We start from the raw sequence: 13,185 nt of genomic DNA on the forward strand, positions 1-13,185 counted from the left end.
TGACATATTATTTTTTTATGTTCACATTAATTGGTTCTTCAACATTACGAGTCTTTTACGTTGTTGGCGTATAACATATTCGCTATTAATATTATTATTAACGAGATGCGATATGAATAATAAAAATTTTCTTTTTGTTTCGAAAAAACTAGTGGCTTTTTAATTTCTCTCGATTAATCATTTCATTACACAAAACCAAATTACTAATAATAAAAACATTATTAAGTATAAATTACAAAAAAATGAAATTACTTTGTTTGTTATCGATCAAAAAACTTAGCACTCTTGCATTGCAACAACATTTAAAGATAAAAATTGAAGCCAACGATTTTAAAAGTTAACAACGAAATCTTAAAAGTTTAGATGGTTGGCCATAGTTAAAAGAAATTGGACGGTGGTTTTAATTCTTATCCCCTTATACCACTTATATTTATTTTATAGAAAGTGGGCTTGTAATTAGTTATTTAGGTGGCCCGAAGCAAGTTTACTTCACATTAAAACACATGGGGTTAGGGGGGCAAGACACCCGGCAGCCCCGGTATTGTCTCCGTCCATGCATGGATTTAGAGGTTTTAGAGCGTAAAACTGCTCTGATACCATTTTAATGCTTCAATTTCATATATTTAACCTCAAAGGAAATAGAATATATATATATATATATATATATATATATATATATATATATATATATATATAGGGAGTGGCTCAAATGAGAACCAAAAAAGATTAAGAATCGTAAAAACCTCTAACTTTAGATGTTTATAAAGGGTTTAGGGTTACCCTAAACCCTTTATAAACACCCTAAACCCTTAACCCTAACCCCTAAACCCTAAACCCTTTATAAACACCCTAAACTTTAAACCCTAAACCCTTTATAAACATCTAAAATTAGAGGTTCTTACGGTTTTGAACCTTTTTTTATTCTCATTTGAACATATATATATATATATATATATATATATATATATATATATATATATATATATAAACATCTAAAATTAGAGGTTCTTACGGCTTTTAACCTTTTTTGGTTCTCATTTGAACCTTTATATATATATATATATATATATATATATATATATATATATATATATATATATATATATATATATATATATATATATATATATATGATGTGAAGTCAATCCATGAAAGAAAGGAAACCAATTCTCTAATTAATATTTAATATCTCTCTAATATATCATAATCTAAAGAAAGTGTGTATCGATTGATGATAATCCATAAATAGATAATCCTAGTTTGTAACTCCCATAAAAGGAATTGTTGCAATTATAATGGGACAAACAGGTCTGATGTATGGTGGCCTTTATGGAAACTAAGAAATCTTAACTCATTGAAAATGTAGCCAGGTGCATATGTTGAACATATTACATCTATTAAAATTTAAAGTCAACAACCCCTACAAAAAATAATATATGCCCGACATGGATGTAGATTAAAATTGTTATTAAAATAATTTCTTATTTAACTTCACCAGCTGCACCCTCAGAAACTATTACAGCCATATATGTTTATGGGTTTTCGTATTTGGTCCATATGCTATCTAGATTCATTCCTGTATAAACTGTATTATATTATGCTTATTGTTATAAGGTTGACTTTGCAATCTTATAAGTAATTACTCACCTCATTCTCCACTTATCCCACCCCAATCCTTTTGGCAATTACTTGCTTAGAACATCTGCATTCATAGATACATTTGAAGTATAATTTCATAGGTAAGAGTACTATATGCAGTAGGGAAAAGTTCAATAAAAAACCACATATCTCACATCTTTTTACAGAACCTAGGAACCATATGATTCACATGTGAATTAGAAGAGATTCACATGCGAATGTGATTTTGCAAAGAAAAATACAAAGATGCAGTGGCATTTTCGCTGTAAAAAGAATTCACATGCAGATATATCCCTTCTTATTCACATGTTAATCGCGATGGTTCCTTGGTTAAATGAAATGATATGGTTACTCATGGAGCTCTACCAAAATGGAGTATTATATAGCTTATGTAGATGATAAATACTGATATACGTACTAATAAGTTGTGTTTTTTCTTTGATTATGAAGGTGATATAACAAGAATCAAACCACAATGAGTGCGAGGGTTGGTGCTGATGTTGAGTGGAAGGATTCGGATACGAATAGTTTACCTTCATTCCACCAAACGGATGATTTGCCTTATGTTCATAAGGTAGGGAAGCCTCCAAAGCAAGATTTGTTAAAAGAGATCAAAACCGGCCTCAAGGAAACTTTTCTTTCTGATGATCCATTGAAACCTTTCAAGGGCCAATCAAAAAAGAGAAAGCTTGTCTTAGGGTTTCAAACCCTTTTTCCAATTCTCGAATGGGGTAGAGATTATAGTTTCTCTAAGTTTAAAGGCGACCTCATTGCTGGATGTACCATTGCAAGTCTTTGTATCCCTCAGGTAATTAACATAAATGGTGTGTTTTTGTATGATTCAAAATGACACTTCCTTTTTGTGTGATATTTTGCACAAAGGGTTGCTACAAGAATATAGCTATTTTAGAAAGAAACACTTTAGTATATGAAAAAAAAAAAAGCATGTATTTTTATATACATCAATGATACCATGCTCTAATTCTTTTTCTGACTTTTGTTTTCAGGATATTGGGTATGCAAAACTAGCAAACCTGGACGCCCAATATGGATTGTGTAAGTTTTCTCAAAAGTTCATCTTCTTTCAACAAAAAAAATTCTTCAAATCTTTGACCAATTAATATATTCTAATACAAACCTATACAGACTCGAGCTTCGTTCCACCTCTTATCTACGCCTTCATGGGAAGCTCAAGAGATATCGCCATTGGACCAGTTGCAGTCGTCTCTCTTCTACTTGGAACTATGCTTCGAGAAGAACTCGACCCCATTAAACAAAAACACGATTACGAACGTCTCGCATTCACTGCAACTTTCTTTGCTGGCGTCACTCAATTCATACTAGGGTTTTTCAGGTATATTTATTCGCATCTAATCTTCACACTTATGATGATCGATCAAAACACTATCGTTTTGGTCCAGGTGTTTATAGTTTTGGACCTTCTGGTGTGTTTCTTTTTCAGATTGGGTTTTCTGATCGATTTTCTATCGCATGCTGCCATTGTCGGATTCATGGCAGGAGCTGCTGTCACCATCGCACTTCAACAGCTGAAAGGGTTGTTTGGAATCAAAGACTTCACGAAAAAGACTGACATTATTTCCGTCATGCGTTCTGTGGTTCAATCAGCACATCATGGGGTGATCAGTTGATCTTTCTTTGATTAATAGAAGACAAAAAATCAAAGATTGTTACAGTTTGATCAGTGATTTGACTTTTTTTTTTCTTATAGTGGAACTGGCAGACGATATTGATAGGAGTTTCATTCTTGATCTTCCTTCTTGTTGCCAAGTTCATCGTAAGACTTGTTCTTTCAGTTTCTCTCACTGAATGATCTGTAGTTTACACTCTTCGAGCTCCTCAATTCACATTTTATTTTTCAATTTGATCAGGGCAAGAAGAACAAGAAGCTCTTTTGGGTGCCTGCTATAGCTCCATTGATTTCCGTTATTATCTCGACTTTTTCTGTCTTCATCACTCGTGCAGACAAAGAAGGTGTTCAAATAGTAAGTTCAGCAGACAACCACAATCCATTCAACTCTTATACAGCTTACATTATGAATTCTTTTAGTTAATCATATGACTATTTTATATTTACTAAAATGCCGTTAATGATATTTCCAGGTACGTCATATCGAGCAAGGAATCAATCCATCATCAGCACATGAAATTTTTTTCAATGGCCCCTTCCTTGCCAAAGGTTTCAAGATTGGAGTAATTGCAGGATTGATTGCACTCACGGTATATCACTACCCACACACACACACACATAAACTAAAGACATGTATGTATATAAGAGTTATATGCTTAATTATATTTATATAAAACACAGGAAGCTGTGGCAATTGGAAGAACATTTGCTTCAATGAAGGACTATCAGATTGATGGAAACAAAGAAATGGTGGCTCTAGGCACCATGAACATAGTTGGTTCATTGACAAGTTGTTATGTTGCAACAGGTATGTGGAGTAAATTAAGTTTCCATTTATCACTATATGGTAGTGTTGTTGGAGAAAGCCACATGAAGATAGGAGGAAGAAAGGAGAATTCTTTATACAGAAAGAAAGATAAACGTTTTTATTAATCAATCACACAAAGATTACATACCCAGATATATGTACTACATGAGAGTTACATCTGAACCAACACAATGGTTGGTGATCAATCACGATGGTTGATGATTAACCACAAAAAAATAATGGTCCTAACACTAATTTCATTTCTAACTGTAACTGCCTTCTTAACAATATTAATTACTTCTAAAAATTCCTAAACTAACCCTAAGTCTAGATTACATTTCAACAAGTGTTTGGTAGAATTAAGAGCATCCATAATTATGAGTTCAGTGAGAAAGTTGAATGAGGTGGCAAGTCTATGTGTCACTCAATGAATAAAACTCTACCATTGTGAGATGCCACATTGGCATTCAATATATTTGAAGTTCAATGAACACTTCAATCGAAAAAAAAAGATTTTAATTCTTAAATATTTACTATAAATTACATTTTGTAACATTCTATTGAATTTTTGTAGAGTTCAATGCATTGTAGAAAAAAAAATGATAAAGTTATATGGATTGTAGAAAGATGACGTGGCAATCAATTGAACTCTATGAAGTTCAATGCATTGTGGATGCCCTAATGACTGATTGCATGCTTACGGCTTTTTCCTTGTAGGGTCGTTTTCTCGATCAGCAGTGAATTACATGGCGGGATGCAACACCGCAGTGTCCAACATCGTGATGTCTATCATCGTATTGTTGACTCTTTATATCATCACCCCATTATTCAAATACACCCCGAATGCAATCCTAGCCTCCATCATTATATCAGCAGTTGTAGGTCTCATTGACCTTGATGCAACAATCCTACTATGGAAGATTGATAAATTTGACTTTGTCGCTTGTATGGGTGCCTTTTTCGGTGTTATTTTCGCTTCTGTTGAAATTGGCCTCCTCATTGCGGTAAAAAAGCATCTTACATCGAAAGTCTTTCATTCATGAAGATTCTCTAGTAAAATTAAGATTAATTGTTTTTATAGGTTGCTATATCGTTTGGAAAAATTTTGTTACAAGTGACAAGACCCCGTACAGCGGTGCTTGGTAAGATCCCACGGACTAGCGTGTACCGTAACATAGAGCAGTATCTCGGAGCCACCAGAGTTCCCGGTGTTCTAATAATCAGAGTTGATTCCGCCATTTACTTCTCTAATTCCAACTATATCAAGGAGAGGTAATGAACTAATTAATCATTCATACCGAAGTTTGACCGAGACTAGTTACTTTTTGTCACACCAAAATGTTACGGATACCATTTTCAATGAGACAGAAGTTGTAAATTTTTGTCTAGTCCAAAATGATGGGATTGAAACTATCTAGATTGTAACTAGTGCCTTTGTCAACAGAGCAATAAAAAATTTTATTCCATCAAAAAATGTGAGGTTAGGTTTAGGGTTTGCAAAAGATATAAGTATCCTGATTATCGGTAATAATCGAAAATAACTGTAGAAAATTACTTGTCATGTTCGGTCACTGGTCACTACAAGAATAATAGGCAATAGCGGCGACACTTTTAGCAGCGACGGACACTTTTAGCGACGACATCAAACAAACACGTTTTTGGTCGCTGCTAAAAGTGTCTGTCCCCGTTAAAGGCTTATGTTGGAGATTCGCGTCATTTCAACTCTAACCGTCGATTTAGGCGATGATCCAACGACTAGGAGGACGTAGAAAATTTCGCGTTGTTTTCCCTCCGGTTTGTCGCCGCTAAAGGCATTAGCGGCGACCAGTGGAGCATTAGCGACGAACCAACAGCAGTGACCCTTTAGCGGTGACAAGTCGCCACTAATACCTTTAGCGGCGACATATTTGATCTTTAGCGTCTCGAATTTTTTGTAGTGGTGTAAAAATTTTCATATGTTGTTATTAATAATGTAGGATTTTGAGGTGGCTAAGGGACGAGGAAGAATCGTTTAAAGATCAACCCAAAGTTCAATATTTGATAGTTGATATGTCACGTAAGGGACATTATTGTAAATTTTCCTTGTTATAATATGAAACATTTGATTAAAAGTTTACATTTCTTCATATTGCAGCGGTTACCGATATTGATACGAGTGGCATTCATGCATTGGAAGAATTGTATAGTGGTCTACAAAAGAAAGATGTTCAGGTAACTAAATAATCAACCTGTTGTAGTGTTGGTTATTTAATTGCGGTTATAACATGATATGGCATGGGTTGGTTTTTTTAATTAAGTCATATCTGGATAAATAATATTTGAGATATATTTAAAGAAAAAAAGATAGAAAGATAGCTAAAGACAAATTCACAAATATTTAAGATTTAATGGGACGAGGGCACATGTATATATTATTTATTATATTTATTATTATTATTATTAATTTTAATATATATTGAGATGATTTTGTTTAGTTGTTCTCCATTCTGTCATTCTCTATTTAGTTGTTCTCTTTTGCATTAAGTTAAAAAAGGAATCTAATATGATTTTGTTTGCAAACACAGCTTATTTTAACGAATCCAGGACAAACCGTACTCGACAAGCTACACGCGGCTAATTTCGTAGATTTGATCGGGGAAGATAAGATCTTTCTAAGTGTTGCCGACGCTGTTCTAACATTTGCCCCGAAGATGGAACAAGCATAAAAAATCACTTTATTTTATTTTATCCGGGTTATATATATAATGGTGTGTTTATATTCTTTTTAAGGTTTTAAAATTTTGTGGAAAGGAGGCAAGATATACAAAGGAATTGAGAGGATGCATGAAGGTTGTACATGACAAGCCAACCGAATGGCAACTATTTCTTCCCCGATGTGTGTGTGCATCTGTTGTTATATACCATGCGGCCAGAAATATCAAAAGCTTATTTATTGAATTTTTTCAGTATTGTAATTTATAAAGACTCGTATGTTTTTTGTGTGCTCATAATTTGTTAATTGTTGTTGGTGGAAGTAATATTTTCTTAACTCTAATAATATAATTTGACACTATTTATTTTATATTATTTGTAATAACTTTTAACGAAGTGGTTTTATTTTATGAAATTCATTTTATAAGGCTATAAAGTTTTAGAAATATGGTTTAGTGGCACTTGAAAATCTAAGAATCGTGATAATCACTTTCAAATCGAAGTATTTGGCTGGTACTCCCAAATCCTCAATTGGATAAGACTTAGAGAAAATCAGAGAGAAAGAAAGAGAGAATGAGATGGTGTAATTTCGTGAGTACCAGAAAAAACTGACTAAAATTGGTTATAAACCTTCCTTGTCTGAAAACTGACAAAACTGTCATATAACAGTTTTTCTCAACAGTCAAAACTGTTACAAATCCGGGTTTTATATAAGGATTAATGCAAAGTCAAAACCGGGTCAAATATTCAAAATTTGGATTTTCTGATGCATTTTTAATACAGCAATATAACCCAAAATAAAAAAAAAAAATCGCGCTGACCTGGCAGCTCGACCCCAGCCAGGGGCTCTGCCCCTTGGACCCCGATCCCAGGGGCGTTGCCCCCGGACCCCCGTTCATTCAAGGGTTTCGCCCCTAAATGACAGTATACTTTGATACTTGATCAAACTTAAACAAGTGTGTACTCCACACCTTCCTTACTTGTTTAATATTTATCAAGATCATTTTTAGTCAACAAAGTAATTCCATTACACTTAAATAACATTGTTGATAACAAATCATCAACATAAAGAGAGTGGGTGTATTGGCATCCTACTTGGCGGACGGCATGCCAAAGGAACACTGCCCCCTTCAAATGTCATGCCTAGAAAACTAGAAAATTTGGAAATCACTAACACTATAATTCCTATCATCTGAAAATTATGTGTCACAGTAGTGTCGTCATCCAAATTCGGTGAAATAATAACATGTAAGGCCAGACGGAGTGGTGTGGTCTAGTCCGCACCCATCCGCCACATCATCACAAACAACGCCCCCTAGGTGCGGTCCGGGTGCGGATGAGGCCGCACTACGACCTTCCAGGGGAGCGTTTCTTCCTTGAATCTCATTGGTCTTCGTGGTTACTGTTTACAAACGGTCATTTTTCAAAAAAAAAAAAAATTCTCTTTTTTACCAACACTAAAAATACCTTATCAAATTAACCAAAAACACTCACAAACATTTTATTTTTTTACCATTTTCTCTATTTTAAAATCCACAAAAATGTCATCCTCCAAAAGTCAAACCAATGAAAAAACACTACTAGAAAAACCATAACTCCAAGACCTTCACTCGATCAACCGGTTTATTTGTCTCTTTTCTATCGCTATGGTGGTATGCTTCTCTATTTTCCGCAACGTCCTACGCAACCATTTCCACAAACAACCACAATTTGACCAAGATTTTGATCATTTTTATTTTTGTTCCCAACCATAGTTTGTTCCACAAACACAATCACAACCAGAAACACTCATTTCCGAATCCGAACTAGAATTTGTTCCATAAACTCAACCCTCTCAACCATGAAATAAAAGAAAAGAGAAGGCGGAAGCTAAACTGTGGTCACCTCAAGAAGAGTTAGTATTAGCACAATCATGGATTGACGGTTCAAAGGACGTGAAGACAGGAGGGAACTAAAAACATGATCGTTTTTTGATGCGCGTTAGAGCTCAATTCCACAAAGGAATGAACCTAGAACCATATTGTACTAAACATCAGGTGTACTCAAAATGGGGAAATACAAAGACGTCATGTTGTTTAACGATTTATATAACAACATGAAACGGCAATGGAAAAGCGGCGAAAGTGACGAAGTGATTTTGGAGAAAGCTTTTAACATTTATCAAAAAGAGCAAAAGAAGACTTTCAACTTTTTTGAAGTTTGGAATCTACTCACAGGCAACAAAAAATAGCAAAATCTAAAAACAAGCGACGAGCACATCGATAGTGGACCAAAATGGTCAAGAACTTCCGAATCCAAACACACTTCATCGGATGCTCGTGTTGATTTCTGTGACAACCCGGAATTTTCATTTCTACAAACTTTAAAGTCAAGCACTTCAATTAAAAGTCAATTACTTTTCGAATAATTTTTAGCCAATTTAATGTCCTTTTGAGTGTTTTTAGTAATTATTCTTCAAACGAACGGATGAAAGGAAGTACCGTCTCGAGTCTTGGAGTTGCAAAATCGCACATACCACCTTAATAAGGAGTTCACGGCCAAAATTTTAGAGTTTGGGCCGTAAACACCCTAGTGGCCGTGAACTCATGCCTTAGGCATGAGTTTACTCCCCAAACTCCTCACTTTTCACTTCCATTCTCAAGAACACCCTTTATTCTCTCTCAACTATCAACCCGTTCTTCACCCGATCTTCCGAAAACGTAAGTGATTCTCAAATTGAATTGTTGTTATAACCTAATATCTAGTAGTTATACATCATTTCATACATTCATTATTGATTTATATTTAGATCTTCAAGTGTTCTTCAAAACACCAAGAACACACACTATTGTTCTTGGACCTTAAACACCAAATCAAGCTTTTATCTTGTAAGTACACTTGCCCTAGCTTCTTGTGTGCTTAATATGAACTTGATAACACTTTAAAATCATCAAAAAAAACACAAGAACAAAGGATTTTACGACCAAGGATGTTCTTGGGCCGTAAACCCCTTTTAAAGTGGTAAAATGGACATTAGTCCCTTCCTAAGCCTTGGATGCTAACCTTGAACCTTCCTAGAAGTGTTTAAGACCTTAAACAACAATCAAAACATGTCCCTAAGAGATTTTACAGCCGTGAACACATAAGAATATGGTCATTTGGCCATAAACTCCACAAGGTAGTCTTATTATGACCCTATTACTTTCCTAAGGCTCAGACTTGATCATCGGACGCTAAATCATGACTTGTAAGACCCCAAAACACAATTTGGCACTTAGTACCATGAGTTTACGGCCAAAAACTCATGGGTAAATAGTCATGGGCCGTAAATTCCATAAAGGGGTAGTTCATGGGCCATAAACTCCAATACCATGTCGTACAACCCTTAGATGCAACCCTTTGGTACCTATAGCACTTGAATCAAAGTGTTTCCATGACCTAGGGTGTCTTAACCTGATTAATTAGTTAATAATTGACTAATTAGATTACATATATGTTTATTATATGATAACTAGGACCATTGTGTGTGTTCAAGTCCTCACTTGACAACTAGCACCTTGTCCGACACTTCCGAACAAACCACTCACTGCAGGTGAGTTTATACCCCTTAATTAACCTTTGAAATGTTATTAAATGTTTTTAAATGCTTTTATGGGGGGATACAAGTTGAATAATGTTAGTTATTAGATCAATCACATGTGATTAATAACTAGCATACAAATGGAATTTCTATACTTTAAACTGTTTTACCAAACAAATGACTTCAAACTGCTTATCAAACTATTTTACAAGTCAAACTCTTTATCAAATTCAATTTTGTATACTAAACCTTTCTTTTACAATTTTCCAACTTATATATTGTTAAAACCATGTCTACTACATGTATAGTTATATAAATAAGGTTTGAAGGACTTAGGAGAGATAACCCACATTACTTCCTGTCCTTGTTTGGTTGTGGTTTTAAAGTACCCGGTTGTTTGTCCGAGTGTCGTTGAATCCTTAGTTATATATTATGTACATATGTATAGATATAAAGACTTTTATCTCAATTCAATACATTCAGTCATACAAACAAGTCTACTAATAAACTATAATAGGTGTAGTTTAGGGTTATACTACTTACTACTTCTAGTTCAATGAAGTATACAAGAGTCAGTTCATTCATGAGTCATTACTTACTACTACTAGAACTTATAAAACTATACTATGATGAGAACATATACAACTATACTATGACGAGAACTTATACAACTATACTAGGATGAGAACATATACAACAATACTATGATGAGAAACAATACATTCATTACACACGTACATACTTTATATATACAAGTATACTATAACATAAATGGGATCCATTGTATCGGAGCATTCCTTCATCTTCATGGCCCGAGTTGTAACCAGAATCTCTTGGAGGGAGAGCGTGAGTTTGCGTATAGATCTATACTGGATCGACTATCCTACACCTTACTGCTAGCTACAGTGGGACCGGCAGGTCTTCGTGTGCCAAATGTCATACCTTTTGACGACTTACATTGTCGTGTTTCATAGTCGATAGTATGGTACAATTAATCGCATAATACCTTGATATAAATCTGGTTTAAGGTAGTTAGTACAGCAGTAGTTCTTATAATACAATACTACAGTACTACATTAATTTACCCTTTACATTTATTTGGTGATTAATTCACTTATACAATAATGTACAAACTATATTTTGATAATGATAGTTACACTTGGGAAAATTACACACTTTTACAAGAAACAAACATACAAAACATACAAAACATACAATAATGTACAAACTATATTTTGATAATGATAGTTACACTTGGTAGAAGGCTTCTTTTATTAGAAAATATAGGGTTTTCTAGGAGTTACAGACTTTTACAAATACTTACAAACATATTAATACTCTTACTACAAACGTTTACAAAGCTCGTACTTCAAACACTGGTTCAAACATTTTGATACAAACATAGACACTAAATACTTATGAACTCACCAGCTTTAATGCTGATAAACTCTTTCAAAATAACTTGTATTCTTAGGTCATCAGTAGACAGGTATCGATGCCAGCTTTTGAGAAGATGGAGCGCATTCAAGACACCTCTTTATTTTGATTCATATTTTGGTGTCTTATATACTACAGAACACACTTGTATTAAAATTATATATTTAATGCAATGGATGATGTTGTTTACTTGTTTACTATTATACTGTGTTTGTGATACTGTACATGACGTCCTCCGCCCCAGAACGTTTCCACCGTTCTCGGTTTTGGGGTGTGACAGATTGGTATCAGAGCATTGTTTATAGTGAATTGAGTATATCAACCCATAAAAGATATATTAACTATAAACCCATTGGGATTAAAACACTCTGACCAAGAGTGTATACTTTTAAATAATAAAATATTTAACTAAGTATACAAGCCTGCATTCATACTAAATCCAGTGTCACAATGACAAACACAAAAGTATTACGATTGTTGAATATCACAAGTAAGCTCGGGGATTTATGGTCAGTCCTGGGGATGGCATAGCTTGATCAACTATGCTTGTCCGAGGAGTGATTAGCATATGCCCTAGAATGGTTGTGATATGGCAACAAGTCTAAAAACTTACCAACACTACTACAATGAATACACTAAAACAGAACACAAGTCTAAAATACTATGGGAGTATTTTGTGATACGAAAATTACATATCTGAGAACTAAAAAGGTCCCTATCAAGTAGGTCAATAGTCGTTAAGTGGATACTCCAAGGTTATATGAAATTTAGGCGTTATAGACTAAGAATCTGTGACCTTTGCTTTACTACCTATCCTTGTTTGGTTGTGGATTTGGAGTTAGGGCCATTTATTCGAAGGTCTATCCTGCTTTGACTTCATATAACTGGTATAAACTACACAAGTATTGACATAACTGATAAAGATCATCTTATAATTATCTGAAGTAGTACGTCTATTTTATAAGATTCTTATACCCCTTTTCTCGCATAGATATCATGGCTGGATTTCATCATGGCGACCCGTACTTTCCACACCACGGCAATGTTGGATGGCTTGAAGAAGAGCCTGAAGATGAGCATCCAATCCCTTTGGATGATCACCTCGCAGAAGGCTTCTCGTATGGTTTTGACTCCGAGCCTGAAGTCAACAACCTACCCCAAGTAGGTCAAGCCCCAATTAACAACCCCCGACCCACGTTTCAAGGTCCCACACCCTTGTGGGAAACAAACTTAAATCGCTGGAGCGATGAGCAGGCTCAACCTTCACCCTACAGCGGGGACCGAAGCTTTTACAATGTAAGCGAGGGTGGCTTAGCTGACCGATTCCTACCTATCATGGTCCGCAGGATTGCTCGAAATATCGAGCAAGGTCGAGCATCCATCGGACAGATCATGGAAATTGAT

The 13,185-nt window shown here is 34.8% G+C and overlaps 1 protein-coding gene across 1 annotated transcript; it reads left to right on the forward strand.

The window, feature by feature from the left end:
- The first annotated feature begins 1,659 nt into the window (after positions 1-1,659).
- Positions 1,660-7,155, forward strand: LOC145062084 (sulfate transporter 1.3-like). Its single transcript, XM_079009705.1, has 14 exons — positions 1,660-1,739; positions 2,089-2,446; positions 2,646-2,694; positions 2,785-2,992; positions 3,101-3,275; positions 3,368-3,433; positions 3,528-3,641; positions 3,760-3,876; positions 3,968-4,094; positions 4,812-5,098; positions 5,176-5,366; positions 6,071-6,150; positions 6,229-6,305; positions 6,659-7,155. The coding sequence occupies exons 2-14, from the start codon at positions 2,114-2,116 to the stop codon at positions 6,797-6,799; spliced, it is 1,965 nt and encodes a 654-aa protein (XP_078865831.1). The 5' UTR covers positions 1,660-1,739; positions 2,089-2,113; the 3' UTR covers positions 6,800-7,155.
- Positions 7,156-13,185: the final 6,030 nt, after the last annotated feature.

This window comes from Lactuca serriola, chromosome 7 (genome assembly GCF_051521515.1).
Source record: "Lactuca serriola cultivar US96UC23 chromosome 7, Lser_US96UC23_V15, whole genome shotgun sequence".
Lineage (NCBI taxonomy): Eukaryota > Viridiplantae > Streptophyta > Magnoliopsida > Asterales > Asteraceae > Lactuca > Lactuca serriola.

What these genes read in the sequence shown, in the direction of transcription:
- LOC145062084 (XM_079009705.1), top strand. Translation starts at nt 2,114, where the DNA reads ATGAGTGCGAGGGTTGGTGCTGATGTTGAGTGGAAGGATTCGGATACG. An exon ending in TTCATACTAGGGTTTTTCAG is followed by an intron (nt 2,993 to 3,100) that starts GTATATTTATTC and finishes TTTCTTTTTCAG; the next exon opens with ATTGGGTTTTCTGATCGATT. An exon ending in CAGGATTGATTGCACTCACG is followed by an intron (nt 3,877 to 3,967) that starts GTATATCACTAC and finishes TATAAAACACAG; the next exon opens with GAAGCTGTGGCAATTGGAAG.